A 27,880-nucleotide genomic window follows, 5' to 3' on the forward strand; every position below is an offset into this window, starting at 1 on the left:
GCCACTGGGAAGGACTTAAAAGATACACGGGTGGTGATTCCAACCACATCAGCCTTCAACTCATCTATCTGGCTTGTGCAGGATACAGATGAATCTTAGGGAATGACAGTGAATTACCGAAAGCATAATTACACGTGATTGCAATTGCAGCTGCAGTTGAAGATGTAGTTTCATTGTTGCAGTCAATACATTTCCTGGCAATTGGAATGAAGCTATTTCTTCCATCTTTCTAGTAAAAACTACCAAGACAGTTTCCTTCAGCTGTCAGGGCCAGCAATACACATTCACAGCTTTCCTCAGAGCTGTATCAACTCCGGCAGAATCTATAGAATCTTATAACTCCGGCAGAATCTATAGAAATCTTAATCAACTTTCCATTCAAAAAACATCACATTACATGTCCTACTTAGCTCTCTACCAAGTTGATGACAGCATTCTGATGGCTCAAGCTCCTGCAGGTCAAGTTTGGCAGGTCCTTCTAGAACCACATGTAAACTTTTAGGGTGTTGGAACAAAGCAAGTCATCCTCTGGAGATAACTCTTCTCCTCTTGAGAATCAAGCTTTACACTTACTAATGGTCCTCAGCAGATAAGACATTCATGGCCACCAATTTACCATGAGACAAGAATTGCCCATCACAAAATCACTATTGTCTGATCTGGCAATCCATAAATTTGGGCATGCACAACAGCACTCCAATGTCAAGTGAAAGTGGTCTATACAAAACTGGATTCAAGTAAATCCTGAAGGTTCAATAAAGTTTTATAAGCAAATAGTCCAGATTTGAATGGGCCCTATGACTGTTATATTGCCTCCCCTCTTAATCCACAACCTGAATCCATGGAAGGTTTCCAATGACCTGTTGACTCATGGGAGAAAAAAATGGGTTCAGTATATACACGGTTCTGTATATGCTGATACTAATTAAAAGTAGACAGTTGCAGCTCTACGACCCCCCTCAAGGGTGGCCCTGAAGGACGGGGATGAAGTGAAATTCTGCCAGTAGTCAGAACAAGTAATGGACCTGATTGCCATTTCACCTGGAATAAGAAATTACCAAAAGTACAAATGTACACCGATGTGTGGACAGTAGCTAAGAATTTAACGAAAATGGTCAGGGACTCGAAAAGAACACAACTGGAAAATCGGTAACAAGATGATATGGGCAAGAGTACGTGGAAAGATGTATCCAAATGGGCACTGTGCTCAGACCAATCAGTAGAAGAGGATCTTAATAATCAGGAGGACAATATGAGGCATTCTGTGGCTACTACCTAGCATCTCTTCTCAGCCACCTTCGTCCTTATCACCTTTGTTTTCTTTACAACAAAAAGGTCATGGCAGCAAGGATGCAGGGAATATATGGGCTCAGCAACACAGACTTCCATTCATCACAAGTGATAGGACTACAACCCCTGTTATATGCAATATCTATCAATAGCAGAGAAAGTGAACCCATGCTATGACATCATCTCTAGGCCCTGGTGGCAAGCAGATTATCTTAAGTCACTTCCATCAGGGAAGGAGCAATGCTTCATTCTTACTAAGGCAGACACTAACTCTGGGTATAGATTTTCCTTCCCTGACCACAGTATTTCTGCTGAAATCACCATCTGTGAATTTGTAAGAGATTTTATTCACAATTACATGTTCCATATAGCATTGCTTCTAACCAGGAAACTCAATCTACAGCAGATAAAATATGGAAATGGGCTCATTTCACTAATTTTCTGTGATTAAAGTTAATAGATCAGGGGCACCTCAATCATAGAGCACACAACTCTTTATCTTGGGATTCCGAATTCGTGCCCCATGCTGGGTATAGAGATTACTTAAAAATAAAATTTTTAAAAAAGCTAATAGACCAGTAATTTCACTTCTGGGTGAATATCTAAGAGAACTGAAACAAGGTCTTGAGGAGATAGTTCCATGTTTATAGGCAGACTAGTCACAAAGCCAAAAGGTAGAAGTGATCCAAGGTGCATCAACAGATAAACAAAATGTAAATATTATTCAGCCTCAGAAAGGAAGGATTCCTGTCCCCTGCTATAGCATGGATGAAACTTGAGGTCCTTGTGCTAGGTGAAATAAGCCAATCACAAAAAGACTGATGCTATAAGATTCCACTCTATGAGATATCTAAAGTAGTCAAATACATACAAACAGAAAGTAGAATGGTGGTTACCATTCTAGAGTAAGGCAGAGAGGGGATATTAGTAATTAGTTTTATGCATAAATTTGCCTGGGACACAGATACTCAGTTAAACATTATTTCTGGATGTCTCTATGAGGATGTTTCTGGATGAGACTGACATTTGGATCATAGACTAAGAAAGCAGATCACCCTCCCCAGAGCAGATGGGCCTCATCCAATCCACTGAAGGTCTGAATAGACTAGAAGGCCAAATTAGAAGGAATTCTTTCTCTCCGCCTGATTGTTTCAAGTAGGGCCATTGGTCTTCTCCTGCCTTTTGACTCAGACTTCGACTGCAGCTTACACCAGCAGCTCTCCTGGTTCTCAGCACTTCAGAATCAAACTGGAACTACACCATCAGTCCTCCTGCGTCTCCAGCTTGCCAACTGCAGGTGCTGGGTTTCTTAGTCTTCATAATTGTGTGATTAATGAATGATCCCATTGGAGGATGTTGAGCAATCTTACCGAAGTCACTCCCTTGAACTTTACAAACTGAAACAAGAGCATGAGGAAGTAGGCCAGTCATGGTTTGTAAACCTCAGTGGACAGGGAGGTGAGAGAAATAAGTGGAAAGAATTTGCCAAATGACATCAAAGGAGACCTGTGTGCCTCTCTTATAAGCATCCTCAGCTTCTCGGTGATGCATGAATCTCTAGTTAAAAGGTACTGGCCATGAGGTTCACAAGAACAATTAGAATTCTCAAGAAGATACCAGATCTAGACCACAGTCTTTTATGAAAGAAGTAAAGGAGGAGAGGAAAAAGTCCAATTTGTTGTCCTGATTATCCTAAGAGCCATCCCTAGGACTGCCCAATTCCTGGGAGATACATACATAAATATGCCTAAAGGCATCAAATGCTATTGCTATAACTTCCCAGGGTCCTCTCCAGTAGAAAGAAAAAGAATACCTCGGGAGTATTACAAATGATTTCCTCAAGGAAGAAAAGGTTGAAGAAGGTCAGAGGGCTCTCAGTCAACAAGAAAGTCAACCACCCTGAGGAGGCTCCAAGACAGAGCCACAAGAAAAACTTTCTTTTGTGAACCTAAGGAAGGAAAAGTTACATTCTGTATGTTTGCTAACATCCTCAGGCAGAGGTGAAACTGTTTTAGAAGAAACACTTGAGGCAGAAAGACTACATAGGTTCAAAGTGAGAAAGGATTTTTCCCCACATACACCCTACTAGAAGAATTTTCACGAGATAAGAAATGAAATAAGAATAGCCGTAGTGCTTCAATTTCAGTAGGAAGCAGAAATATGAAATAAATGTCCCTGTTCAAGCAAATTGAGACTATCTTGCCCGATGATAGTATGCAATCAAGTTATTTCTATAGCCCATGGAAGAACACCCATCTTTTCCACTTAAGGTCAATCTTCCTGATGATTCCATATGGATTGCTACCCAAAAGGCTGCTATAATTTGGAAAGAAACTCCATGACTACCTTTATTTTTTTAAAGATTTTATTTATTTATATGACAGAGAGAGCGATCACAGTGGGCAGAGAGGCAGGCAGAGAGAGAGGGAGAAGCAGGCTCCCCACTGAGCAGAGAGCCCGATGGGGAACTCGATCCCAGGACCCTGAGATCATGACCTGAGCTGAAGGCAGAGACTTAACCCACTGAGCCACCCAGGTGCCCCATGACTACCTTTATAACCTCAAAACTTAAAATGCAAAATGGACTTTCGACCTGATATTAATTCATTCATACTTTTATACATTAATATGCAACCAAGATTTGCTGAGTGACTGCTTTATGCCAAGGAATCTTCTAGCTGCTTAAAGTACATTAGTAAATAAAAGGGACAAATATCCTTGCCCTCATGGAGCTTGGATATTGTCAGGATTAATTTTATGTGTCAATTTGACTGGGCTAAGCATGCCCAGATAACTGGCAAAACATTTCTGGGTGTGTCTGTGAAGGTGTTTCTGAAGCAAATTAGCATTTGAATCCGTAGACTGAGTAGAGGTCTGCCCTCACCAATGTGGGCGAGTATCATCCAATCTATTGCCTCCCTATCCCCCCACCACAGACAAAATGGCAGGAGGAGGACAAATTCTCTCTTTCTTCTGAGCTGGGACTTCCAAATCCTCCTTCAGACCCCAGGAGTCCCGGGTTCTCAGGCCTTTGGATTCAGACTGAATTATACCACTGGCTTTCCTGGGTCTTCAGTTTGCAGACAACAGGTCATGGGATTTCCCAGGCTCTATAATCATGTGAGCCATTCCTACATCTATCCTACTGGTTCTGTTTCTTCAGAGAATTCTGACTAACACGGTTAAAAAAATGCACCATGTAGTGTGTTAAAAATGTTGGGCAGCAATAAGTGCTATGGGGAAGAAAAGAAGTAGAAGAGAAAAGGGAGAGGTAGTGAGACAAGTGGCATGGGAATGAGTAGCAGGTAAGCTTCATCAGAGTGAGACCCGGGCACAGATTTACAAAGACAAGAGAGAGGGGCCTGGCTGGCTCAGTCAGTAAAGCATGTGACTCTTGATCTTGGGATTCTGAGTTCTAGCCCCACGCTGGGGGTAGAGATTACTTAAGAAAATAAAAAATATTTTTAAAAAAATTTTAAATGAATAAAATGAAAAGATGAGAGAGAGCTATGCAGACACATCTAAGTAAAGAACGTTTCCAGGTAAGTTTCCAGAAAGAATAGCCAGCACAATGGCCCCCAAGGCAAGAGCATGCTTGGTGTCCTCCAGAAGCAACAGGAGGCCAGAGGGGCCAAAACAGAGAGAGGTACAGGGGATGTCAAAGGGGTGATAAAGGACAGGGGCAGACCATGTTGGGTCTTCCAAGCCATTGCTAGTACTTCAGCTTCTACGCTTAATGAAATGCAGAGCCCAGGAATATTTAAAGCAAAGGACTAACATGCTCTGTCTTGGGTTTTCAAATGATCATCCTGGTGGCTACAGAGAAAACAGACTGCAGTGGGAGCAGGGTGGTTGGAGAGAAAGGGAGCCAGAGGGAGCGGGGTTGGAGGCACTAGGAAACAAGGTGTGAACTACCACACTGATCACCCATGAGAAAATCAAGGTAAATCCTCTAAGTAAATAAATTCCTGAAGGTCTGACACCAACTGAAACTTGGCCTCATTTGCTACACAAAGATAAGCGGATGGGTTACTATTACTTCAGAAACAGTAACGTAGAGGACCGACCACAGAAGCTGAAGAAGATGGGGAAAAGAACAGCTGGCAGCCCATGCCAACTCTGAATGAAAATTCATCTAAGAAAATAATTTTCATTCACCCCATTTTAAAAAGCAAGTAAAAACGAATAACAACAACAACAACAAATTTTGTGACCATCCAAATTTCCACCATGGATGGCTACCAGTATCTTGAACTGAAAGGTAGGAAGAGGTAACAAAAGGAAGTTAAGCACTGTTGTCTACTGCCCATCTGCAGAGCAGAGGATCTCTCTGGAAAACCTTTCTGGAGGTGACTGAATTAATTCTGTAACAAATTCTAAGGCTGCCCCATCATCACATAGTAACACCCTGTTTCTCTTTGAAACAGACTTGTCCCCAAAAACATATATACTGTGAGCTATATACATGTTTATATCACACAGGCACAGAGGACAAGTTAGTCTAGGATAAGTTCTTATGTGACCTTATTTGTGAGGAGCAAAATATTTGTTCATCTTCATGGAGGTGAAGCCAGGCCTGACACAGCAGACAATCCTAATTGTGCAGGTCCTTCCATATTAAGCAATAAAGCTTATTATTTCTAGCCCTCCATGAAGTAATAAAACCCCACCCTGAACCAGCGTAAGCAGAAAGGGAATCCATCGGAGTCTCCCATGGCTGCCTCATCGAAGCCCAGGTCCAGAGGGAAAGCGGGTCCTGAGCAGGTAAGTGCACCAGCCCAGGTGCCAGCAGGAAGAGAGATGGCACTCTCTAAAGGGTTCCTCAGAAGAGAATTTCATCAAGGTATTTCCAGAAGTCACAGGTTTTGTTAAATTATTTTAACAAACAATGTTTCACCTTGTGGTGAAGGCTGACCTCTAGAGACTACATGATCTGGGCTCCTCTGCCCTCTGGCTTCTGGTTGGATTTGGGCAGTGAGTGTACCTGTAGGTGATCAACAGGGTGGAGGGAGAAAGAAACAAAAGGAAAGAAGAGAATGTCAGGGTATTTATTTCTTCTGTTTCCTCTGCTCCAATGCGTTCCTCATTTTTTAGCAGCCACAGCTCTCGTCAGGCAGGTCCTGTGCTTGTATCAGACTATGGTGACAATGTGCTCTCCACGGACCCTTTAGGCTTAGGCATGGGTTTTCCACTCTGGCTTGTTCTTGCTGTTTTATCCTATCTTTTTTTTTTTTTTTTTCCTTTTTAAGATTTATTTGAGAGAGAGAGAGCACGCGCACGCGCACATGTGCCCACAAGGGGTGGGGCAGAGAGAGAAAATCTCAAGCAGACTCCCTGCTGAGTGCAGAGCCCCACGGGAGGGGTGGGGGAGGGACTTGATCCCATGACCCATGAGATCATGACCTGAACTGAAACTAAGAGTTGGACGCTTAACTGACTGAGCCACCCAGGTGCCCCTGTCTTATCCTACCTAATTGGTTCTCTTATCCTGTCCACATTCCCGTAGATATCTTAATTAAATTCTCTTCTGACCAGCTCTTTAGAGAGTGCCATCTCTTCCTGCTAGCATGCTGGCTGACACGCTTACCTGCTTAGGATCTGATTTCACTCTGGCCCTGGGCTTCCATTTAACAGATCAGGGAAGAATGGTTCTTGGTAGGTGAAAGAGTGAATAACCAATACCATATGGAAACAAAACAACTCTACAGCAATACGAAAATCACTAATTCACCATACAGTCCCTTTTCCAGAAACCCTTTCTCTATAATATATAGGCTGTGCCTATATATGGGAAACTAGGAGTTAAAAAGATGAAAATGAAAGGAAAAACTTTAATAGTCTTCTTCAATAGGTTAGCAATAGCCTGTGAGTTACTTTGTTATCAACCATTTCATTATAAAATTCAAAAAAGATGTGGCATTATTTTTAGTTTTTTTAATTCATCTCTGAAGAAATATTTACAATAACACTGAAGCATAAGATATACTAAGATAAAAAAAAAGATATACTAAGATAATAATTTAACAATTTTTAAAGCTCCTAAAACCATTAAGCAATGACACATCTCAATAATAAAACAGTACAATTACAAAAGAAAATTTTACTCTCCAAAGCTTTAGCAAATATAATTGAACACTGGATATTTATATTTTTTATATCCCTGTTATACACCTTGATTTTTCCACAGTAAAAAAACACAAAACAGGGGCGCCTGGGTGGCTCAGTGGGTTAAGCCGCTGCCTTCGGCTCAGGTCATGATCTCGGGGTCCTGGGATCGAGCCCCGCATCGGGCTCTCTGCTCAGCAGGGAGCCTGCTTCCCTCTCTCTCTCTCTCTGCCTGCCTCTCCATCTACTTGTGATTTCTCTCTGTCAAATAAATAAATAAAAATTAAAAAAATTAAAAAAAAAACCCACAAAACACTAATGCGTTGGGTAAAAGATTAAATTTTAAGGAAAGTTACGAGTGCATTTCATGAAAGACTGCTAAACTAGTAGGAAGGCTAAAAACAAACCCAAAAATAACAGATAATAATAAAACACAATAAATTTCTAATAGCTCACCGGCACAAATCCACAGATCCATAGAGTAATAATGGGCTGTGGTCATATCCTTCTGCTTTTTCAAACATGACACACTTTCTATAACTTACGAGTTCCGAAAGAATTAATTGGCCCAAAATCTGTTTGATTCCTTAAAAAAACAGAGCCCAGGAGCTGAATTTTAAATTGTAAAGAATTTAATTTTACGTGCCTTTTGAGGAGTACAACTGAGTCAGAAAAAAAAGAGTAATTCGAGGCTGATGGTTTGGCAAAAGAAAATTGAGGTAGCAAAGTAAAAGAATTTAGGTCAAAGTTCCTATTACACACATAATGGCATATACACAAAAAAAATTAAGGAAGTCAAAATCATGGACAGCATTCGTTAGCCAGCTAGTGCTGCTTCTAGTTCCCAAAATATGCCTAACCTAATATGCAATTTTTATAGTTCTTCATCTTATTAACCGTGCTAATACGAAAACCAAAATATTTCACCTAAGCACTCTTCTCTGGAGAGTGTATGTGTGGTAGTAGGAAGTGAAGGAGAAAACTGGCTTAGCATATGCACGCTGTTACAGGCTGTGTCCTACATAACCTTTTGAATGCATGACCTTTAAGTTGTTGAAGGTTGCCTCAGAATTTGGCTCAGTTTGATGGAAACATCTGTTCCCCTTGCAGGTATACTGTAAGGACTTTTTTCTCAGTTGGATTCAGAACACAGCAAGTGAGCCCTTGTCTGTCCAATCATACAGACCCCAACACTTGTAAATCAAGTTCTGGGAGGACAACAGCAGGTCCACATTCCATCACCCTTTCTCAGCCAGCTAGGCCAACTGACTGCTGTGAGAACTGCTCTTATCATGTCATCAGATCGAAACATGTTGAGATGAGGGACTGGAAGAGGCATCTGCAGAATTCCCAAAATGTAGTGACTTTGGAACATTGACAGATGCATCTGTCATTTTATACCTTCAACTAACCTGATGTCCACTGGCCCGACACAGAAAAGCTGTCCAAGATCGATTCCAATTCTTTCACGTTATTTTCACATGTCTCTACTAGAAAGGCCTGGTGCTTCTTAGCCTTTTAATTAAGAAAACAATATACACATAATAAGGTCATGTATTATAAGAGCTGCAGATTTGTGTGAATATATACAGCATTGCTAAGTATAAGCAAGCTAATAATTGCCCTCATTCAAATCTTTTATTAATAAACCTCTTTCTGTCTTAATCATACCTTTTCCTTGGTTTAATGTAATTCTGTATAAGGTCTCAATAACAATTTACTGAGGCCTTGGTGCCTGGCACTAATTTATATATAATAATCCTTTTTATCCTCATGGCAATCCAAGAGGGAAGGGCTATTATTATCCCAACTTTACAGATAAGAAAACTGAGACAAAAAGGCATTAGGAAATACTTTAAAAGATCAAGGTCGCAGTCATGTGGCAAACTGCCGGACGGTGCCTACATCGGTTGACTCAAGAAGTAACATAGCATAGGCTAGGGTCTCGGCTGTGAAAAGGAAAAGGGGTAGGGGGAAGAATATCTAGAAAATGTAATGGCCAGGCCCTTGGTGATATTGAATTGGGGTAGACTACACTGATTGCATTAAATTGGATTCAATTTAATTGGATCAGAATGGATGGACTTGATGAAGTTGGGTCCATGCTCAGATAAAAGGAAGAGTCAAGAGTGATCCCAAGTTTCAGGCTAAAAGAACTGGCAGATTTCAGTAGTACAGTGAAAACAATGGTAGCAGAGAAGGTCTTATTTGGGGTATTTTTGTTTATTTACTTGCTTGCTTTTTTTTGGCAGAGAGTACAAATAATAAATTCTGTTTCAATTACATCCACTGGAAATACCTCGAAGACACTCTCAGTACCAGCATAATGCCTGGAAAATAATGGGCCCTAAATAAATATATTTGAATTAATAAACAACAAATAAAATAGAAAAATAGGGGAGGCAGCTAGGCATAATGGTATAAAGCTCAGAAGAGAAGTCAGGAATGGGTTTGGGAATCATCTACAGATACTACCTGAGGCTTGCCTAGAAAGCGTTTGGCTAAGGAGAAAGAGCCTAGGACAAGGCCTTAATGAACTGCAGAGTGCAACTAATGAATCATTGAACCTTACATCAAAAACTAATGATGTACTATATGGTCGACCAACTGAACATTTAAAAAAAAAAAAAAGTTAGAAACTAAAAAACCAGCAAAGCAGACTGAAAAAAGAAGAAGAGAAACAGGAAAGTATAGTGTCATGGAAACTGAGACCATTTGAAGGACAGAGGTGTCAATTATATCCAGTGTCACAGTATATTCAAGCAAAATGGAGACTAAGAAGTGTTCAATGGACTTAGAGGTCATTGGTGACCTTGATGAAACCTGCTGTAACTCAGACTGGAATAGGTTGAAGAAGTAGTAACTTTTTTTGGTCCTAATTGAGTGAGAGAGAAGTCAGTGGAAACAGGAAGTTTAGACAACCATTTCCTGATAAGAAGGAAAGGAGAGATAAAGGGAAGTAACTGGAAAGAAGAACGAAGTTAAAGAAGAGTGCAGCTGGCCCCAATTTTCTTGGCCTGCCAAGACTGCATTACAAGTGTGGACTAGGTAGAGGAAGAGCGATCCGGTCCTCTCACCCATGCCTGCCTGGACTAGAACTGCTGCAACACAGGGCTCAGGGATGAGATAGTACAGCTGTTTGCCTCTCCCCGGAAGAAATCATAAGCCCCGGCTAAGAGCCAAGGAGAGAGGAAGCGCCCATCTTCTTGTCTACAGTGCCTGGACACAGCTCTATAACACGGAGCAGGGTGGAAAAGGGAATTATGGAACAGACCACCATTCAAATGTACAGATTCTCACGGTTCTTACTGAAAATTGATCAATTTTCTTTTCAGTAGCTTGAGATATAATTTACACACTATCTAATTCAACCATTGAAAATACAAATTCAGTGCTTTTTTTTTAATAGATTCAAGTTGTACAACCAACATCACAATCAACTTTAGAACACTTTCATCACACCAACAAGAAACCCCATACCCATCAGCAATCACTCCCATTCAGTCCCTTCAGGCCTCAGCAACCCTACCGTGCTTTCTAGCTCTCCAGATTTGCCTTCTCTGGGCATTTCATATAAACGGAATCACACACTATGTGGCTTTATGTGCCTGACTTCCTTCACTTAGCCTGATGTTTTCAGGGTTCATCCATAATGAACCACTGGTTAGTACTTCATTTCTCTTTATGCCTGAATAATATTCCTTGACAAACTTCTAAACTATTTTCCAAAGTGGGGGGCATCATTATACATTCTCAAGTGTCTGATAATTCCAATTTTTTCACATCCCCACTAATAACAAATTGTTACTACCTGTTTTTTAATTATAATCATCCAAGTATGTGTGACATAACATGTCATTTTGTTTTTTAAATTTTTTTGAGTATCATGGTTTTGATTTACATTTCTCCAATGACTGTTGATACTAAGCATCTTTTAATGTGTTTATTGGCCAAGCAAGAACAAATACTAAGTTTCTAATTTCTATGTTTTATCATCCGACATAAAGAGTAGGTTTAGGTTAAATGTTACATTGTTGACTTAAGAAATTCTGTAATTCTAAACATCCACAGAAGTTTAAAAGGCAAAACTATAGGATAAGGGACACCTGGATGGCTCAATTGGTTAAGCAACCAACTTTTGATTTCGGGTCAGGTCATGACCTCAGGGTCATGGGGTGAGCCCCAGAAGCCCTGCATTAGGCTCTCTGCTCAGGCGGGGGTCAGCTGGAGATTCTCTCTCTGCTCCTCTCCCTTTGTCCCTTCCCCACTCATCCTCTCTCTCTCTCTCTCATATAAATAAATAAATCTTCCAAAAAAAAAAAACAAAAACTGTAGGATTAAAGGACCCACTTCTTTTTGCCTTGGACATAATTCACATAAAGAGTTTGTTACTCTAGCAATCAAAGTCTCTTAATGCCATGTTGGGTAACCAGGTGATATTTAGATGAATATTTATTGATTACTCACCATGAACCAAAGACTACTTTAGATGTCATAATGAATCTAAGCAGTGTATACAGGGGTCTAAAAATATGAAAATATCCAAAGAAAGTTCAGGAAAATGTATGACATGCAGACCTTAATGTATTTTTAAAGAGGAGTCAAGGTGGTTTATAAAGTACCTTTAATCAGAAAGTACAGTGAGATGAAAAACACGTACATCATATTTCCACATATATTTGGTATACTCTATCCCACACACTGCTAGAATGAATGAATTTCTGGCTTAATCTAATGTGTCATTCGTTTCTTTCATATCTTTCTTTGACCCTACAAAGACACATCACTCACTTTTTTACTAGCCATGCATGAATATCACAAATGGATATGCATGTAAATAAAAATTTCTAATGCCAGCTCTTGAGGAAACATATGAAAAGAATATGCAAATATTCCTATCTAGAAAATGGCAAATGGGCGCTGCTGATCTGCAGTGGGAAAAGTTGACTCAAGCTCTAAATAACAGTAGAAATAGATAAGGGACACTGTTAATAAGGTTAAAAATAGTAGGAAAAACAAGTAAGTAAAAAATAAATACTCTTATTTAATCACTACATTTTTTAATGAAATTCGCCCTTTAAACATAGGTTGAACTTTTAGAGCAGTGATACACAATCCTTAAAATTTCTCAACATTTTTAACTCAAGTAAGCTTTAAAACTTTTGATTCAAGTATATTTGAAACCATTATGAAGGAATTCTGAGCAAAAATGGGGGAGTATCAGAACCTATAATCAGCATCACATATTTTGTCTCACTGTTTCATTGTATCTTCTACCTAAAAACCATGACACACCCAGTGCATTTGTGAGACACAAGGAGTTTGCTCAGCTGAACTGACTTTGATCTGGTCAGCTATCATGGTCATCACTATCTGCAGCTTTCCCCCAATCATATTAATGATAACTAATAGCTCTTACTTCTTTATAAAAGTTTATTATTTCTTCCCCTCCTTTCTTTGTTTGCCTATGCTCCTTCCATGATGTGAGTATTCTGTGGTCCCAATTGCTCACATCATAAGACAAAATGCCATCCTCCCATACATGGCTTTACAATTAGTCTATTTTTCTACAGATGCTGCTCTCCAAACTGAATATAGGCCTTAACAGATAAACATCTCTCTCTCTCTCTCTCCCTCTCTCACACACATACACACATACACACACACAAAACAACACACACACACACACACACACACACACACACAAACATATTTTTTTTTTCCAGGTCAAAGATGAGATTGAATATTCAAAACTTAGTAATTTATATAAGAATAAATTTCAGGGTGCCTGGGTGGCTCAGTGGGTTAAAGCCTCTGCCTTCAGCTCAGGTCATGATCTCAGGGTCCTGGGATCCTCCTCTCTCTCTCTGCCTGCCTCTCTGCCTACTTGTGATCTCTGTCAGGTAAATAAATAAAATCTTTTAAAAAAAGAAGAATAAATTTCAAAAAAAGGAAAAAAATAAATTTCAAAAAGCTTAGTAAAAGAGCTTTATACCCACATTATGCATTTAGAAAGCCAGCCATATAATGAACATTTAAACACACAGATACACACATACACATTCGGTGAGTATTATTTAATAGTATTATATTTTTAAGGGCCACTAAAAAAGACTTAAAGTGACTTTTAGATTAGCAAAAATTATGTTCATATACAAATACTACTCTTATTCTGGAGGAATTAGCTATTTTTTAGTAAAAAATCAGAAAAGAATATTTACTAACACATTAGTTTTTAATACCTCCTTCAAAATCAGAGACATGTCATTCTAAAGTAAACCTAACAGATCATTTGAAGCACAAATATTATCAAGAAACATTAACTTTACCACAAAGCATAGCAATCAAAGTGCTTTCTAAAATCCTATCTAATGCTAGCAATCATTGTATTATATAATCAGTTAAACCCCCAAAGTATAGGGAAAAAGCATATACTTGACCATTTTCAATCACAAGTTCTTTAGAGAATAAAATATTCTTTGAACAAAACCTCATGAGAACTAGAATTCCCTTTTCAATATATGGTCTCTCCTAGAGCTGTAACTAAATATTACTGAGTGGCAGAAAAACAAATCTCAAGAAATGATGGACTTAAAAAAATTTCATTGTAGAAAGCACAAAGCAAATCCTAATAATACCAATTTTAAAATGATAGCTCCCCTGCTTCAAGAGAAGCAAATATAAATACTCACAGTAATGACTAAAAGACCCAACTGGATATGTTGAGACTCTGATGGACTTTAATAAGCATAATCACCAAGCAACTTAAATTAGAAAGTCAGTTTTATTTAGTAGTTGATTAAATCTTTATTAAAATCATAGATTGTGAAATTAATAGTTCAATTTTAATCAAAACTTCTTAAAGTCAAGTTTGATAGTGTATAACACTGAACACAAAACTAATTTTGTTAGATCTTTAGAAGTCCTATATTTAAATTCTATTAATTCTATGGCATTAAATATAATAACAATATGCCATTCAGTTACCAATCATATCATTCAAAACCATACACTGAATAAGAGGAATTTCATTAATATAAAAGTAAAATTAAAGTCATCCGGGGGCATCTGGGTGGCTCAGTTGGCTAAGTGCCTGCCTTCGGCTCAAGTCATGAACTCAGGGTTCATGGGATCGCGCCCCTGCTTCTCCCTCTCCCTCGTTCTCTCTTGCTCTCTAATAAATAAATTAAATCTTAAAAAATAAATAAATAAATAACAAATAAAGTCATCTGTGTTTATATTTCTTAAATACCAACAAAGGACTCAACATACTTAGTTTGGACCTTTCCAAAATTATGTTCTACATTTGTTTTAAAGATTGTATTTATTTATTTGACATACAGAGATCACAAGTAGGCAGAGGCAGGCAGAGAAAGAGGGGGAAGCAGGCTCCCCACTGAGCACAGAGCCCAATGTGGGGCTCAATCCCAGGACCCTGGGATCATGACCTGAGCCGGGGGCAGAGGCTTTAACTCACTGAGCCACCCAGTTGCCCCCAAAATTATGTTCTATATTTATATTCTATTTCCTGAAACAGAGAAGCTATCACTTTCCAACTAGTTTATTAACATTTCATGTATCCTCATCCCCTCCAGCTCTAAAAAGCTTAGTTACACACTTAGTTATACTAAGTTATACACCTACTATTTTTAAGTCTCAAAACTTCCTGAAGTCTTTGCATATTATTAATAACACCTTGATCTCACTAGTAATCCTAGAGAGGAAAGTGGCTTTAATTTTCTATTGCAATGCAACAGAGAAAATAAAGACTAAGACTTGAATAATGACCATGAACATGACCTAGACTGGAAAACAAGCTGTTACCTCAAAGGGAGAGAAAAATTACCTGTAGGTAATTTATGCTTCCCATCGATATTCTATAAAATACTGAAACTATTATATTCAAAAGAAATGTAAGTATGGGAAAGACATACTGAGGTACACGGCAACTTAAAACAAAGTTTCATTTCCAAAAGCGAAAGGTGAAAGTTTCCCGTCAAGTCATTTCATCTTCAGTCAAAACCAATTATGAATTCAAAGCAAAGATAATAATAGCTAGCTTTGAGGGTGCAAAACTAGAAAAACTTGATTTTTTATGGTTTAAAATTTTTAATTTGACAGATAACTCGAGAAAATTTCTCAAAAACTTTCCCTCCCACCCCAAAGCCACTAATCTATTGGGGAAAAAAAAATAAAGGAATATGTGTAAGAAAAATATATTTAGGAAAAGTGCTAGATTAATTTTTTATAAAAAAAGAAAAACACTGTACTTACTATGTAAAATAACAGTATTTTCATCAAATAAAATTTCATTAAATAATTCTTAAATTTCATATTACAGCCAGGTAAAGTGATAGAGAACAACAGCTCTAATCAGAAAACAGAACAAGTTAGAAATCTCATTATAGGGAAGGGGAAAAGAAAGAGGAGCAGAAGAAACAAAGATGGAAGACAATAAGACCTCAAGCTATGGGTCTAAGAGATGAAAAATAGGAAAATAAGTTAGGTTGAAGCATATAAACTGTAGATCACTCAGGTGCAACCTGAATCATCAGCTCTTCAGCAAGGAGCTATTGCTCTCAGATCTGCAACAACATCTAGTAATCCATCAAGCTTTGCAGAAACAATTAAGTCTTCAATATTCTGCGCTACGATCAGAACAATGGTGCTTCATAGAACGAGGCCCAAACAAGCCAACAGAGGTTGCCCATGAGCTGTTAACTTGCCTTATTTCAGACCAATGTGCCAAATCGTAAAAGTTGAAAAAGAAAAACCTGTTAGCATCAAATGAAATTTTTTCATCACCAAGCACTAGTACCCTCCATGGTGAATTAAGCCAGTCTTCTTTTATTTGTATCTAGACACTGGAAAGCTAGAAGACCAAACTAGGGTTAAATCTGTCAATTTATATTGGTGACTGGCTCCACCGTTGCCCTCTTAGTTGTAACTCTGGCTAACTTTCCAAATTCCTGAATACAGGGTCTATAAGCAAGAAGACCAAATCCATGATTCAGCTCAATGGCTCCAACATGGTTTTCTCCACCACTGATTCATGTCCTGAGCCAGGAATCAAGAAGTAGAATAGCCTGTGAAATTTGGGATAGCACATGAGAGTGAACAGGCAGTAAGTATGTTACACAGAGAGCCCTAAACGTCCTTAAACTTGACATCCAAAGTACTCCAGCTACAAACGTAACCAAACACTGAATACTATCAGTCCCTGAATCAGAACACATCGAGTATCTTGGGTTGAATGAAGACCCAAATAACATTAAATCATCTGAAAGTGATAGAGTTTAAATTTTATCCCATCACAATGTGTCCATCTGGGCAGCACAGATTTGGCCACCACTTCTTTTTTTTTTTTTTTTTTTTTAAAGATTTTATTTATTTATTTGACAGAGAGAAATCACAAGTAGATGGAGAGGCAGGCAGAGAGAGAGAGAGGGAAGCAGGCTCCCTGCCGAGCAGAGAGCCCGATGCGGGACTCGATCCCAGGACCCTGAGATCATGACCTGAGCCGAATGCAGTGGCTTAACCCACTGAGCCACCCAGGCGCCCCGGCCACCACTTCTTAATATATGCCAGAGTCCCCATCTTTTTTGACAAGGAGAAAAAAATATTCATTTTCTTCAATAAAGACTATCACCAAGAGTTGAAAATGAAGTAAGTCTCTGCAGAAGGGATTCATGTAGGGACAAGACAAAGAAGGCACAGGGTATTACTCTAGATTTTAAGCCCTCCCTCTTGGGATTCCCAGTAAACTGCAGAACCACGGTGTGTTGCATCAACCAGAGACACACATCCAACAAACGTTTAGGAAGGCAAGCGCTACAGTGGAATCTTTGTCCGTAAAGTAAAATGAATTATGTTAACCTCAATGCATTCACATTCTCTTCGGAGAGATAACACATGTCAGATTTGGGTGAGTGTTATGCTAAACTATGATGAAGATGCTAAACTAAGTACAAAAGAAACACAAAGTTGGGGCAACCGGGTGGTTCAATCAGTTAAGCATCTGCCTTCAGGCTCAGGTCATGATCTCAGGGTCCTGGGACCAAGCCCCACATCAGGCTCCATGCTCAGCGTGGTGTCTTCTTCTCCTTCTCCCTTGCCCTTCCCCCACAGTGGTGCTCAGTCGCTCACTCTCTCTCTCTCTCTGCTCTCAAATAAATAAACAAAAGAAAATTTTTTTTAATTTTTAAAAAGCCTTTATTTATTTATTTCACAGAGAGAGAGATCACAAGTAGACAGAGAGGCAGGCAGAGAGAAAGAGGGAGAAACAGGCTCCCTGACGAGCAGAGAGCCGAATTCGGGGCTCAATCCCAAAACCCTGAGATTATGACCCAAGCCGAAGGCAGAGGCCCAACCCACTGAGCTGCCAGGCGCACCCAAAAAGATTTTTAAAGAAAGAAACACAATGTTGAGAAAAGGCAAATTTCTGAGTAGGAGGATGGGAGATGGGGAAAGAGGAAATCATGGAAGGCTTCACAGATTGCAAGCTGTCAGACCAGGGCATTACAGCATAGGAGTTTACTAATGAAACAAAAGAAAAGAAGTTCAGACAATACAGGTGTAAAAAAAAAAAAAAAAAAAAAAAAAGTGAACAGCCTGAACAAAAGCAAGAAGATATAAAAATATACAATGTGTTTAGGAAGCCAAGAGCACCCTAAGGTGCTGAAGCAAGAGAGTTAGAGAAGAAGCAAGGGACAGAGAAGAAGCTGGAAGAGTTAACACGGAGCCACAAAGAAAGGGGCCTTAGATTATATGGCAAAAAGTTGAACTTCATTCTGAAAACAACAAGGAGACATTGATGGTTTTTTAATAAAGTGAGGATGACAAGATCAGATCAATATCTCAGGAAGACAAATGTGGTGATGGTGTGAAAGCTGGATTATTGGGGAATGGGAACAAAATGATAGGGTATGAAATGACTATAAAGAGGAGTCTTTGAAATCATTAGCTCTATTGATTATAAATCCTGATCCCCCTCTCACCTAGGTAACAATGCACCAAGGAAGGAAGGAAGGAAGGAAGAAGGGCAGGCCCTGAATAAATTCTAAAATAGTCTATAATTCAGTTTTTACTAATTCAATTAATTTTCCCACTTTTTCTAAAGGATAGAGGTTTTATTACATACATCTGTGTTGTAATCAGCATCTCTGGTTTTGAAATTTTATATCAATGGCACTAAAATTACTTTCGTGCCATTATCTCATGGCATGTAGTGAGGGGAAAAAAACCTGTTAAACATCAAATTTGACCCAATAAAGTAATTGCCATAGGGTTTTCTTTTTTATCCTTACCATTACAAGTTCTTCCTGTAATTCACTGCAACTTTTTTCATTATACTGGAGTCTCTTTGAAAGGTCTATAATTACTTTCTTATGTTCCTCGATCTCTTCATTTAGTTTCTTGTTTTTGGAGACATACTCTCTTTCTAATCTGAAAAGTTAAAGTGTCAGAGCAGAGTTTTCAAATATGGTTTTATCAAGTCCTATTATACAGTTTAACATGACTGACAGATGTATTATCTATCAAGTTTTTGTGCCAAAGGCCACCTCTCATTTTTTTCCAACAAAAAGGGTTGCATATTCTTAAATGAAAGACTTTAATGGAATAATACCTCACCCCTTTCATTAGCAGATATTTTACTAAGCCCAAGGTTATTAAAAAAATCGATTTGGTTAGTGTTGATTTGGTCTCACCATTTTTTTTTTTTAAGATTTTACTTATTCATTTGACAGAGATCACAAGTAGGCAGAGAGGCAGGCAGAGAGAGGAAAGGAAGCAGGCTCCCTGCTGAGCAGAGAGCCCGATGAGGGGCTCGATCACAGGATCCTGAGATCATGACCTGAGCGGAAGGCAGAGGCTTTAATCCACTGAGCCACCCAGGTGCCCCTCACCATTATTTTTGATGAACAAAACCCACCTGCCACAGTTCAATTAGCTCAGAACCTGCCTCAAGACAGAAAACAGTTCTATCAAACAATTTTCAAATTAAACTATAACATTAGAAAAGGAACAAGTGTTTTATTCCTGGATGTCCATGCAAATGGAATATGATGGAAAATGAAAATCCAAAAGAAAGAATCATCAAAAATCATCCAGATTCACTGTGAAAACATATGAAATTCTTTACTTTTTGTTCTTTTTTAAGTTTTTATTTAAATTCCAGTTAGTTAACATACAGTGTAATATTAGTTTCAGGTATAGAATTTAGTGATTCATTACTTCCATACAACACTCAGTGCTTCCTTAATGGCTTCCTTAATGTCCATCCCCCATTTAACCCATCCCCCACCCACCTCCCCTCCAGGAACCCTCAGTTTGTTCTCTATAGTTGAGTCTCTTATGGTTTGTCTTTCTCTCTTTTTACCCTTATGTTCATCTGTTTTGTTTCTTAAATTCCACATATGAATGAAATTGTATGGTATTTATCTTTCTCTGACATATTTCACTTAGAATGATAATCTCTAGCTCTAGCCACGTCATTGCAAATGGCAAGATTTCATTCTTTTTAATGGCTGAGCAATAGTCCATTGTATATACCACCTCTTCTTTATCTATCAGTTGATGGACATTTGGGTTCTTTCTATAATTTGATTATTGTTGATAATGCTGCTATAAACATTACGGTAAATGCACCCCTTTGAATCTGTATTTTTGTACCCTTGGGTAAATACCTGTAGTGCAATTGTTGGATCATATTTTTAACTTTCTGGGAAATCTCCATACTGCTTTCCAGAGTGACTGCACCAGCTTGTATTCCCACCGACAGTCCAAGAAGGTTCCCTTTTCTCCTCATCCTCACCAACATCTGTTGTTTCCTATGTTGTTAATTTTAGCCATTCTGACAGGTGTGAGGTGGTATCTCACTGGAATTTTGATTTGTATTTTCTTGATGATGAGTGATGTTGAATATACTTTCATGTGTCTTTTGGTCATCTGTATGTCTTCTTTGGAAAAATTCTGTATTCATGTCTTCTGCCCATTTTTAATTGGATTATTTGTTTTTTGGGTGTGTTGAGTTTTATAAGTTCCTTATAGATTCTGAATACTAACCCTTTATCAGATATATCATTTGCAAATGTCTTCTTCCATTCCATAGGTTGCTAACTTTTAGTTTTGCTGATTGTTTCCTTCATTATGAAGAAACTTTTTATTTTAATGAAGTCTCAAGAGTTTACTTTTGTTTTTGTTTCCTTGCTTCAGGAGATATATCTAGTAAGAAGTTGCTATAGACTGGGGCACCTGGGTGGCACAGTCGGTTGGGCATCTGATTCTTGGTTTCAGCTCAGGTCGTGATCTCAGGGTTGTAAGATCGAGCCCCACATCGGGCTCCATGCTCAGCACTGTCTGCTTGAGATTCTCTTTCCCTGTCCCTCTGCCCCTCCCACTGTGCTCTCTTACTTTCTCTCTCTCTCTTAAATAAATAAATATATCATTTTAAAAAACAGAAAAAGAAGTTGCTAAGGATGATGTCCAAGAGGTTACTGCCTATGTTCTCCCCTAGGATTTGATGGTTTCCTCTCTCACATTTAAGTCTTTCATCCATTTTGAATTTGTTTTTGTGTATGGCATAAGAAAGTGTTCCAATTTCATTCTTTCGCATGTTGCTGTCCAGTTTTCCCAACAACATCTGTTGAAGTGACTGTCTTTTTTCTATTGGATATTCTTTCCTGATTCGTTGAAGATTAATTGACCTTATATAGTTGTGGATCCATTTCTGGGTTTTCTATTCTGTTCCATTGATCTATGTCTGTTTGGGGGCCAGTACAATACTATCTTGATCCCTATAGCTTTGTAATGTAACTTCAAGTCCAGAATTGTGATGTCCCCAGTTCTGCCTTTCTTTTTCAAGACTGCTTTGACTATTTGGGGTCTTTTGCGATTCCATACAAATTTCAGGATTGTTTGTTCTAGCTCAGTGAAAAATGCGATGGTATATTTTTTTATTTAGTTTTCTCAGTGTTCCAAGATTCATTGTTTATATACCACACTCAGTGCTCCATGAAATACATGCCCTAGGGATTGCATTAAATGTATACATTGCTTTGGGCAGGACAGACACTTCCAACAATATTTGTTCTTTCAATCCATGAGATTGGAATTGAGATCTTTCCCAGTTGGAAATGAGTTCTTTCAATCCATAAGAAATGGAATGTTTTTCCATTTCTTTGTGTCATCTTTAGTTTTGTCATAAGTGTTTTATAGCTTTTCAGAGTTCGCTAGGTTTATTCCTAGGTATCTTATGGGTTTTGGTGTAATTGTAAATGGGATCGATTCCTTGATTTTTCTTTCTGCCGCTTCATTACTGGAGTATAGAAATGCAACAGGTTTCTATATGTTGATTTTATATCCTGAGATTTTACTGAATTTGTGTATCACTTCTAGCAATTTTTTGGTGGAGTCTTTCAGGTTTTCTACATAAAGTATCATGTTATCTGCAAATAGTGAATATTAGACTTTGCCAATTTGGATGACTTTTATTTCTTTTTGTTGTCAGATGGCTGAGATTAGGACTTCCAGTACTACATCAAACAACAGTGGTGAGAATGCACATCTCTATCTTGTTCCTGACTATACAGGAAAGGCTCTCAGCTTCTCCCCATTGAAAATGATATTAGTGGTGGGTTTTTTCGTTAATGGTCTTTATTACGTTGAGGTATGTCTCCTCTATCCCTACTTTGTTGAGGGCTTTTATCAAGAATGGATGCTATACTTTGTCAAATGCTTTTTCTGCATCTATTGAGAGGATCATATAGTTCTTATCCTTTCTTTTATTAATGTGATCTATCATGTTGGTTGATTTGCAAATATTGAACCACCCTTACAACACAGGAATAAAAATCACACTTGATTGTAGTGAATGATTCTTCTAATGTACTTTGGATTTGATTTGCTAGTATTTCCTTGAGAATTTTTATATCCATGTTCATCAGGGATATTGGCCTGTAGTTCTCTTTTCTAATGGGGTCTTTAAGTGGTTTTAGAACCAGGGTAATGCTGATCTCATAGAATCAGTTTGAAAATTCTCCTTCCCTTCCTATTTTTTGGAATAGTTTGGGAAGAATAGGCATTAAGTCTTCTTTCAACGTTTGGTAGAATTCCCCTGTGAAGTCATCTGGCCTTGGATTTTTGTTTGTTGGAAGATTTTTGATTACTGATTCAATTTCCTTGTTGGTTATCAGTCTATTCAATTTTTCTATTCCTCCCTGTTTCAATTTTGGTAGTTTGTATGTTTCTAGGAACTGATCCATTTCTTCCAAATTGTCCAATTTGTTGACATATAATTTTTCATAATATTCTCTTATAATTGTATTTCTGTGGTGTTGGTTATTTCTCCTCTCTCATTTATGCTTTTATTTATTTGGGTATTTTCTCTTTTCTTCTGGATAAGCCTGTGAGGGGATTTATTAATTTTATTAATTTTTTCAAAGAAACAGCTCCCAGTTTCATTGATCTGTTCTACTGGGGGGTTTTTGTTTGTTTGTTTCTATATCATTTATTTCTGCCCTAATCTTTATTATTTCCCTTCTTTTGCTGGCCTTAGGCTTTATTTGTTGTTCTTTTTCTAGTTTCTTTAAGTATAAGTTTAGGTTGCTTATTTGAGATCTTTATTGCTTCTTGAAGTCGCCCTGTATTGCTATATACTTCTTTCTTAGGACCGCTTTTGCTGCATCCCACAGGATTTGGACCATTGTGTTTTCATTTTCATTTGCTTCCATGTATTTTTTTTATTTCTTCTTTAATTTCTTGGTTGAAACATTCATTCTTTAGTAGGATGTTCTTTAACCTCCATCTGTTTATGGTCTTTCCAGATTTTTTTCTTGTGGAACACTTCAAGTTTCATAGCATTGTGGTTAGAAAATACGAATGATATGATCTCAATCTTTTTGTACTTGATGAGACCTGATATGTGACCTAGTATGTGATCTAGTCTGGAAAATGTCCCATGTGCACTTAAAAAGAATGTGTATTCTGCTGCTTTAGGATGATATGTTCTGAATGAATGTAACTGTTTAGATCATCTGATCTAGTGTGTAATTCAAAGCCATTTTTCCCCTGTTGATTTTCTATTTAGATGATCTGTCCATTGATGCAAGTGGGGTGTAAGTCTTCTACTATTATTATTATATTATTATGAACTCCTTTATGTTTGTTATCGTTTTATATATTTGGGTGCTCCCAAGTTGGGAGCATAAATACCCACAATTGTTAGATCTTCCTGTTGGACAGACCACTTATGATGTAATTCCCTTCTTTATCTCTTGTTACAGTCTTTGGTTTAAAATCTGGTTTGTCTGGAGGTGCCTGGGTGGTGCAGTTGGTTGAGCATCTGACTCTTGGTTTCAGCTCAGGTCGTGATCTCAGGGTCTTGGGATAAAGCCCCACATCAGGCTCTGAGCTCAGCTGAAGTCTGCTTGGGATACTCTCTCCCTCTCCCTCAGTTCCTCCCACTCATACCTAAAATAAATAATCTTTTTATAAAAAATCTTTTAATTAAAATAAATAAATAAAATCTAGTTTGTCCAATATAAGTATGGATCCTCTGGCCTTCTTTTGATGTGCTTTTCCATGGTAAATGTTTTTTCATCCCCTCACTTCCGATCTGCAGATGTCTTTAGATTTAAAACGAGTCTCTTGGGGCATCTGGCTGACTCAATTGGCATGCAGCTCTTGATATCAGAACTGTAAATTTGAGCCTATGTGGAGTGTAGAGATTACTTAAAAATAAAATCTTTTAAAAATAAAAAATAAATATAAAATGAGTCTATTGTAGGCAACATATAGATAGGTCATTTTTTAATCCATTCTGATACCCTATGTCTTTTGATTGGAGCATCTAGTCCATTTACATTCAGAGTAATTATTAATACATATGAATTTAGCGCCACTTTATTACTTATTTTGCCACTGCTTCTGGAGATTTTCTCTCTTCTTTTCTAGTCTTTGTGCTTCTGGTTTTTCTTTCCCACTCAAAGAGTCCTCTTTACTATTTCTTGCAGGGCTGGTTTAGTGGTCACAAGCTCCTTTTAGTTTTTGTCTGGGAAGCTCTTTATCCTTCCTTCTATTCTGAATGACAGCCTTGCTGGATAGAGTATTCTTGGCTGCAAGATTTTTCCCATTCAGAATGTTGACTATATCATGCCACTCTCTTCTAGCTTGCCAAGTTTCTGTGGAATGATCTGCTCCTAAATTTATTAGTCTTCCCTTGTAAGTTAGGGACTTCTTTTGTCTTGATGCTTTGGGATTTTTTAATTTCTGTATTTTGCAAATTTAACTACACTATGTCTTGATGTTGGCCTGCTTTTGTTGATTTTGATGGGAGTTCTTGGTGCCTCCTGATTTGAATGTCTTCTTCCTTCCCCAGATTAGAGAAGTTTTTAGCTATAATTTCCTCAAACAAACCTTCTGCCCCCTTTTCTAGCTCTTCTTTTTTTGGGGGGACTCCTATTATATGCATGTTATTACACTTTCTGGAGTCACCAAATTCTCTAAGTCTAGTTTTATGATCCAAGACTTTTCTTTCCCTTTTTTGTTCAGCTTCATTATTTTCCATCTTCTGAGGGAATTCTATCTTTTTGTTTTTTTGACATAAAATGTATTGTTTCAGGGGCACAGGTCTGTGATTCATCAGTCTTACACAATTCACAGCGCTCACCATAGCATATACCCACCCCAATGTCCATCACCCACCCCTCCCTAAAAATATGAAACGCTCCTTGAATTTGTATGTCATCCTTGTGCAGGGGCCTTGCTAGTCTTCTCTGTATCATTCCAATTTTAGTATATGTGCTGCCAAAGCAAGCACAGGAATTCTATCTTCTATATCACTTATTCCTTCTTCTGCTTCTCCCATCCTTGAGGTAATTACACCCAGTTTGTTTCAAATCTTGGTTATCACATTTTTTATTTGACCTGATTTGTTTTTAGCTCTTTTGCCTCTGCAGTAAGGGTCTCCCTGATGTCTTCTATGCTTTTCTCAAGCCCAGCTTATTATCCTTATGGTTGTTGCTTTAAATTCAGGATTAGGCATGTTACTTAGATCTGTTTCGATTAGATTCCTGGCCATGATCTTATCTTGTTCTTTCTTTTGGGATGAAATCCTCCATTTTGGCATTTTGTCTAGGTCACTGTCTTTTTCTGTGTGTTAGTAAAACCTGTTATGTTTCCTTCTCCTGAGAGTAATGGCCTAATTAAGAAAGGTCATTTAATGTCCAGAGCCTGGTACTTCAGGAAGTAGCTCTAGTGTATATTGCATGCACTCTGCTGCTTGTTTTCTTTGCTCTATCCTTCAGGTCAGTGGTCTGCAGAGTTTCTCCTTGCCTGCAGTGGGGAGTGTTTGGACCCTGGCTAGGGTATGGAGTGTTTTAACTAGCAGTGCTCTGGTCTGCTTGTTAAGAAAGCTGATACTATTCCCACTAGAACTGAAGCTTTGTGGAACTGTATAGTCAGTAGACATGGTACATGAAGGGGTTTGTGTTGGTCTTTGGGGGGAGGGGCCCACTGCACTGATTCTTTGGCACACTTGCCTGAGAAAAGCAGTACCAGTGGAGCACAAGGTATGGGGCTTGGTGTGAGCAGGTTAGGCAACCAGTGTTGGTGCTGTGGTATTTCCTGTGAGGGGCAGGGGAGGGCAATGGTGCCAGCCAGCTCCTTTGTCCCTGGAGAGGGGAATTCCTGCTTGCTGCTGGGAAGCCCTCCCAGAAGACTGAACAATCTTCCCTCACAAGTCCCAGCTATTCCTTAGGTCACTGCCTTCACACTGTCTGTGTCCAGGTTGCTTGACCACCTGGAGCAGTGCAATGCATTGTGGGCTCTATCACTGCCAAGCTGGCTGAGTTTTAAAATTCCATACTTTAAGGACCTGGTGTGGCAGGGATCTGCACTGGTCTTCTGGGGGAGGGTCATTAGTGCCGGGACTGATGCAGGTCTGACCCAGAAGAACAGTCACACCAGAGCACAGAAGCAGGGAATACACACTAAAGAGCCAGTGTCCAGGTTAGCGGCCCTCAGCAGGTGTCTCTGCACTTATGCTGAGGGGCAGGGGAGAAAATGGCACCTGCTGGCACCTTGATTCCCAGAGAGGCAATGTCACCTCTTTAAGATGTGCTCCAAGAAGGAGAAACCTTCTCTCCCCATGCATCTCAGGCAATCCTCAGATCACACCATCCACCCCCAGGTTACCTGGCTGCCTTCTCCACAGGAGCACAGAAGCATCCACATGGCTCCACACCAGCCACACAGTGGATCTCTAAAACTCCAGTCTTTGAGTCCTACTGATAGCAAAAACTCATAAAAATCAGCTCCTCTCATTCTCCCAGGCAATGCCTTTGGGGAAGTACTCTCTTTGTCCCTATCTCTATGCACTCTCCTCTCACTCACCTTTCTTCACGACCAGGGCTCCTTCCCCTCTTCAGTATCCACAAGCCATTTCTCCCCCAAACCACATCTCCACATTTCCTACCTTCCACAAAGTGGCTTCTTCTCTCCCTCCAGTTGTGCAGTTTGTTCTGTCAGTGCTCAGATCAATTTCTTGGGTATTCAGAATGATCTGACATTTATCTAGCTGTGTTTGAGGGACCAGGCAAGCATAATACACCATTTTAGCGCCCCCCCCACCACTACATGAAATTCTTTTCAAAAGATTTGCCTTCCTATTTAAATTTTGCTCAGGCTGGCATTAAACTGTATTTACATTCTTGTATGGACATCTGATGAAAGGCAGCTTAGAACTATTTCAGTTTAGAATTTGTTGTAGATAATCCACTAAATGGGTAATTTTAATTCAAATTAAAGGGTTGCCACTATTTTTAATCTGAGATCTTCCTGATGAACATAGTAGACCTGTTTCCTATGATTTTGAAGCTGTAATGCAGAAATAAAGTGATTCAGTATAACTAAATCTACCACTACATTCAGACTATAACCAAATAAAGAGCTAATTATTGAATGGCAGAAGATTTTACTCTCAAGAGTCAACATTCTTTTCTCTAGGATGAAATACAGACAACTCCAGTGCTAACCCTTTTGTATGTTCTGCTTTGGATCAAGGATATTCCAAAGTAGAATAGTTAAATATATATGTGTGTGTATATATATGTATACATGTGTGTGTATACACAGACACACACACACACACACACACACACATATGCTTCCCAGAAAGTAAGTAGAATAGTAAAAATGGATTGAAGTAGAGAAAAGATAACAAATACATTCAGGAATCCCAACATATAGGTAATAGAAGTTTCAAAAAAGAGAAGGTAAAGAAAACAGAAGAGAAGAAATCAGCAAAGTAATAAATACAAATATTTCCTAGAAATGAATTACTTGAGTCTTTAAAATTGAAGGAGCTATATGAGTGCCCAAAATGAATGAAAAAAAATCCATGCTAGGCCCATCACCGTGAAATTTCAGAACCCTGGGAACATAGAGAAAACTCTAGTGTCCATAGACTATGAAAATATATACACAA

General features: G+C 38.7%; 1 protein-coding gene and 1 non-coding gene across 5 annotated transcripts in view; both read right to left on the reverse strand.

The window, feature by feature from the left end:
- The window catches only part of CCDC171 (coiled-coil domain containing 171), a 292,691-nt gene that overhangs the window by 184,049 nt on the left and 80,762 nt on the right, over nucleotides 1-27,880 (reverse strand). For 3 of the 4 annotated variants that reach the window (XM_044265626.1, XM_044265625.1, XM_044265623.1), the window contains 3 exons: nucleotides 18,702-18,840; nucleotides 8,808-8,910; nucleotides 6,188-6,274 (listed from right to left, as the gene is read on the reverse strand). In XM_044265626.1, coding sequence (XP_044121561.1) covers nucleotides 6,188-6,274; nucleotides 8,808-8,910; nucleotides 18,702-18,840 — 329 coding nt within the window. The remainder of the gene's footprint in view (nucleotides 1-6,187; nucleotides 6,275-8,807; nucleotides 8,911-18,701; nucleotides 18,841-27,880) is intronic. The other variant, XM_044265624.1, reaches the window with a different exon arrangement.
- LOC122917855 lies at nucleotides 25,107-25,213 on the reverse strand. Its single transcript, XR_006386483.1, has one exon. It is a non-coding gene; the product is annotated as a U6 spliceosomal RNA (small nuclear RNA).

This window comes from Neovison vison, chromosome 9 (genome assembly GCF_020171115.1).
Source record: "Neovison vison isolate M4711 chromosome 9, ASM_NN_V1, whole genome shotgun sequence".
In the NCBI taxonomy this organism is placed as follows: Eukaryota; Metazoa; Chordata; class Mammalia; order Carnivora; family Mustelidae; genus Neogale; species Neogale vison.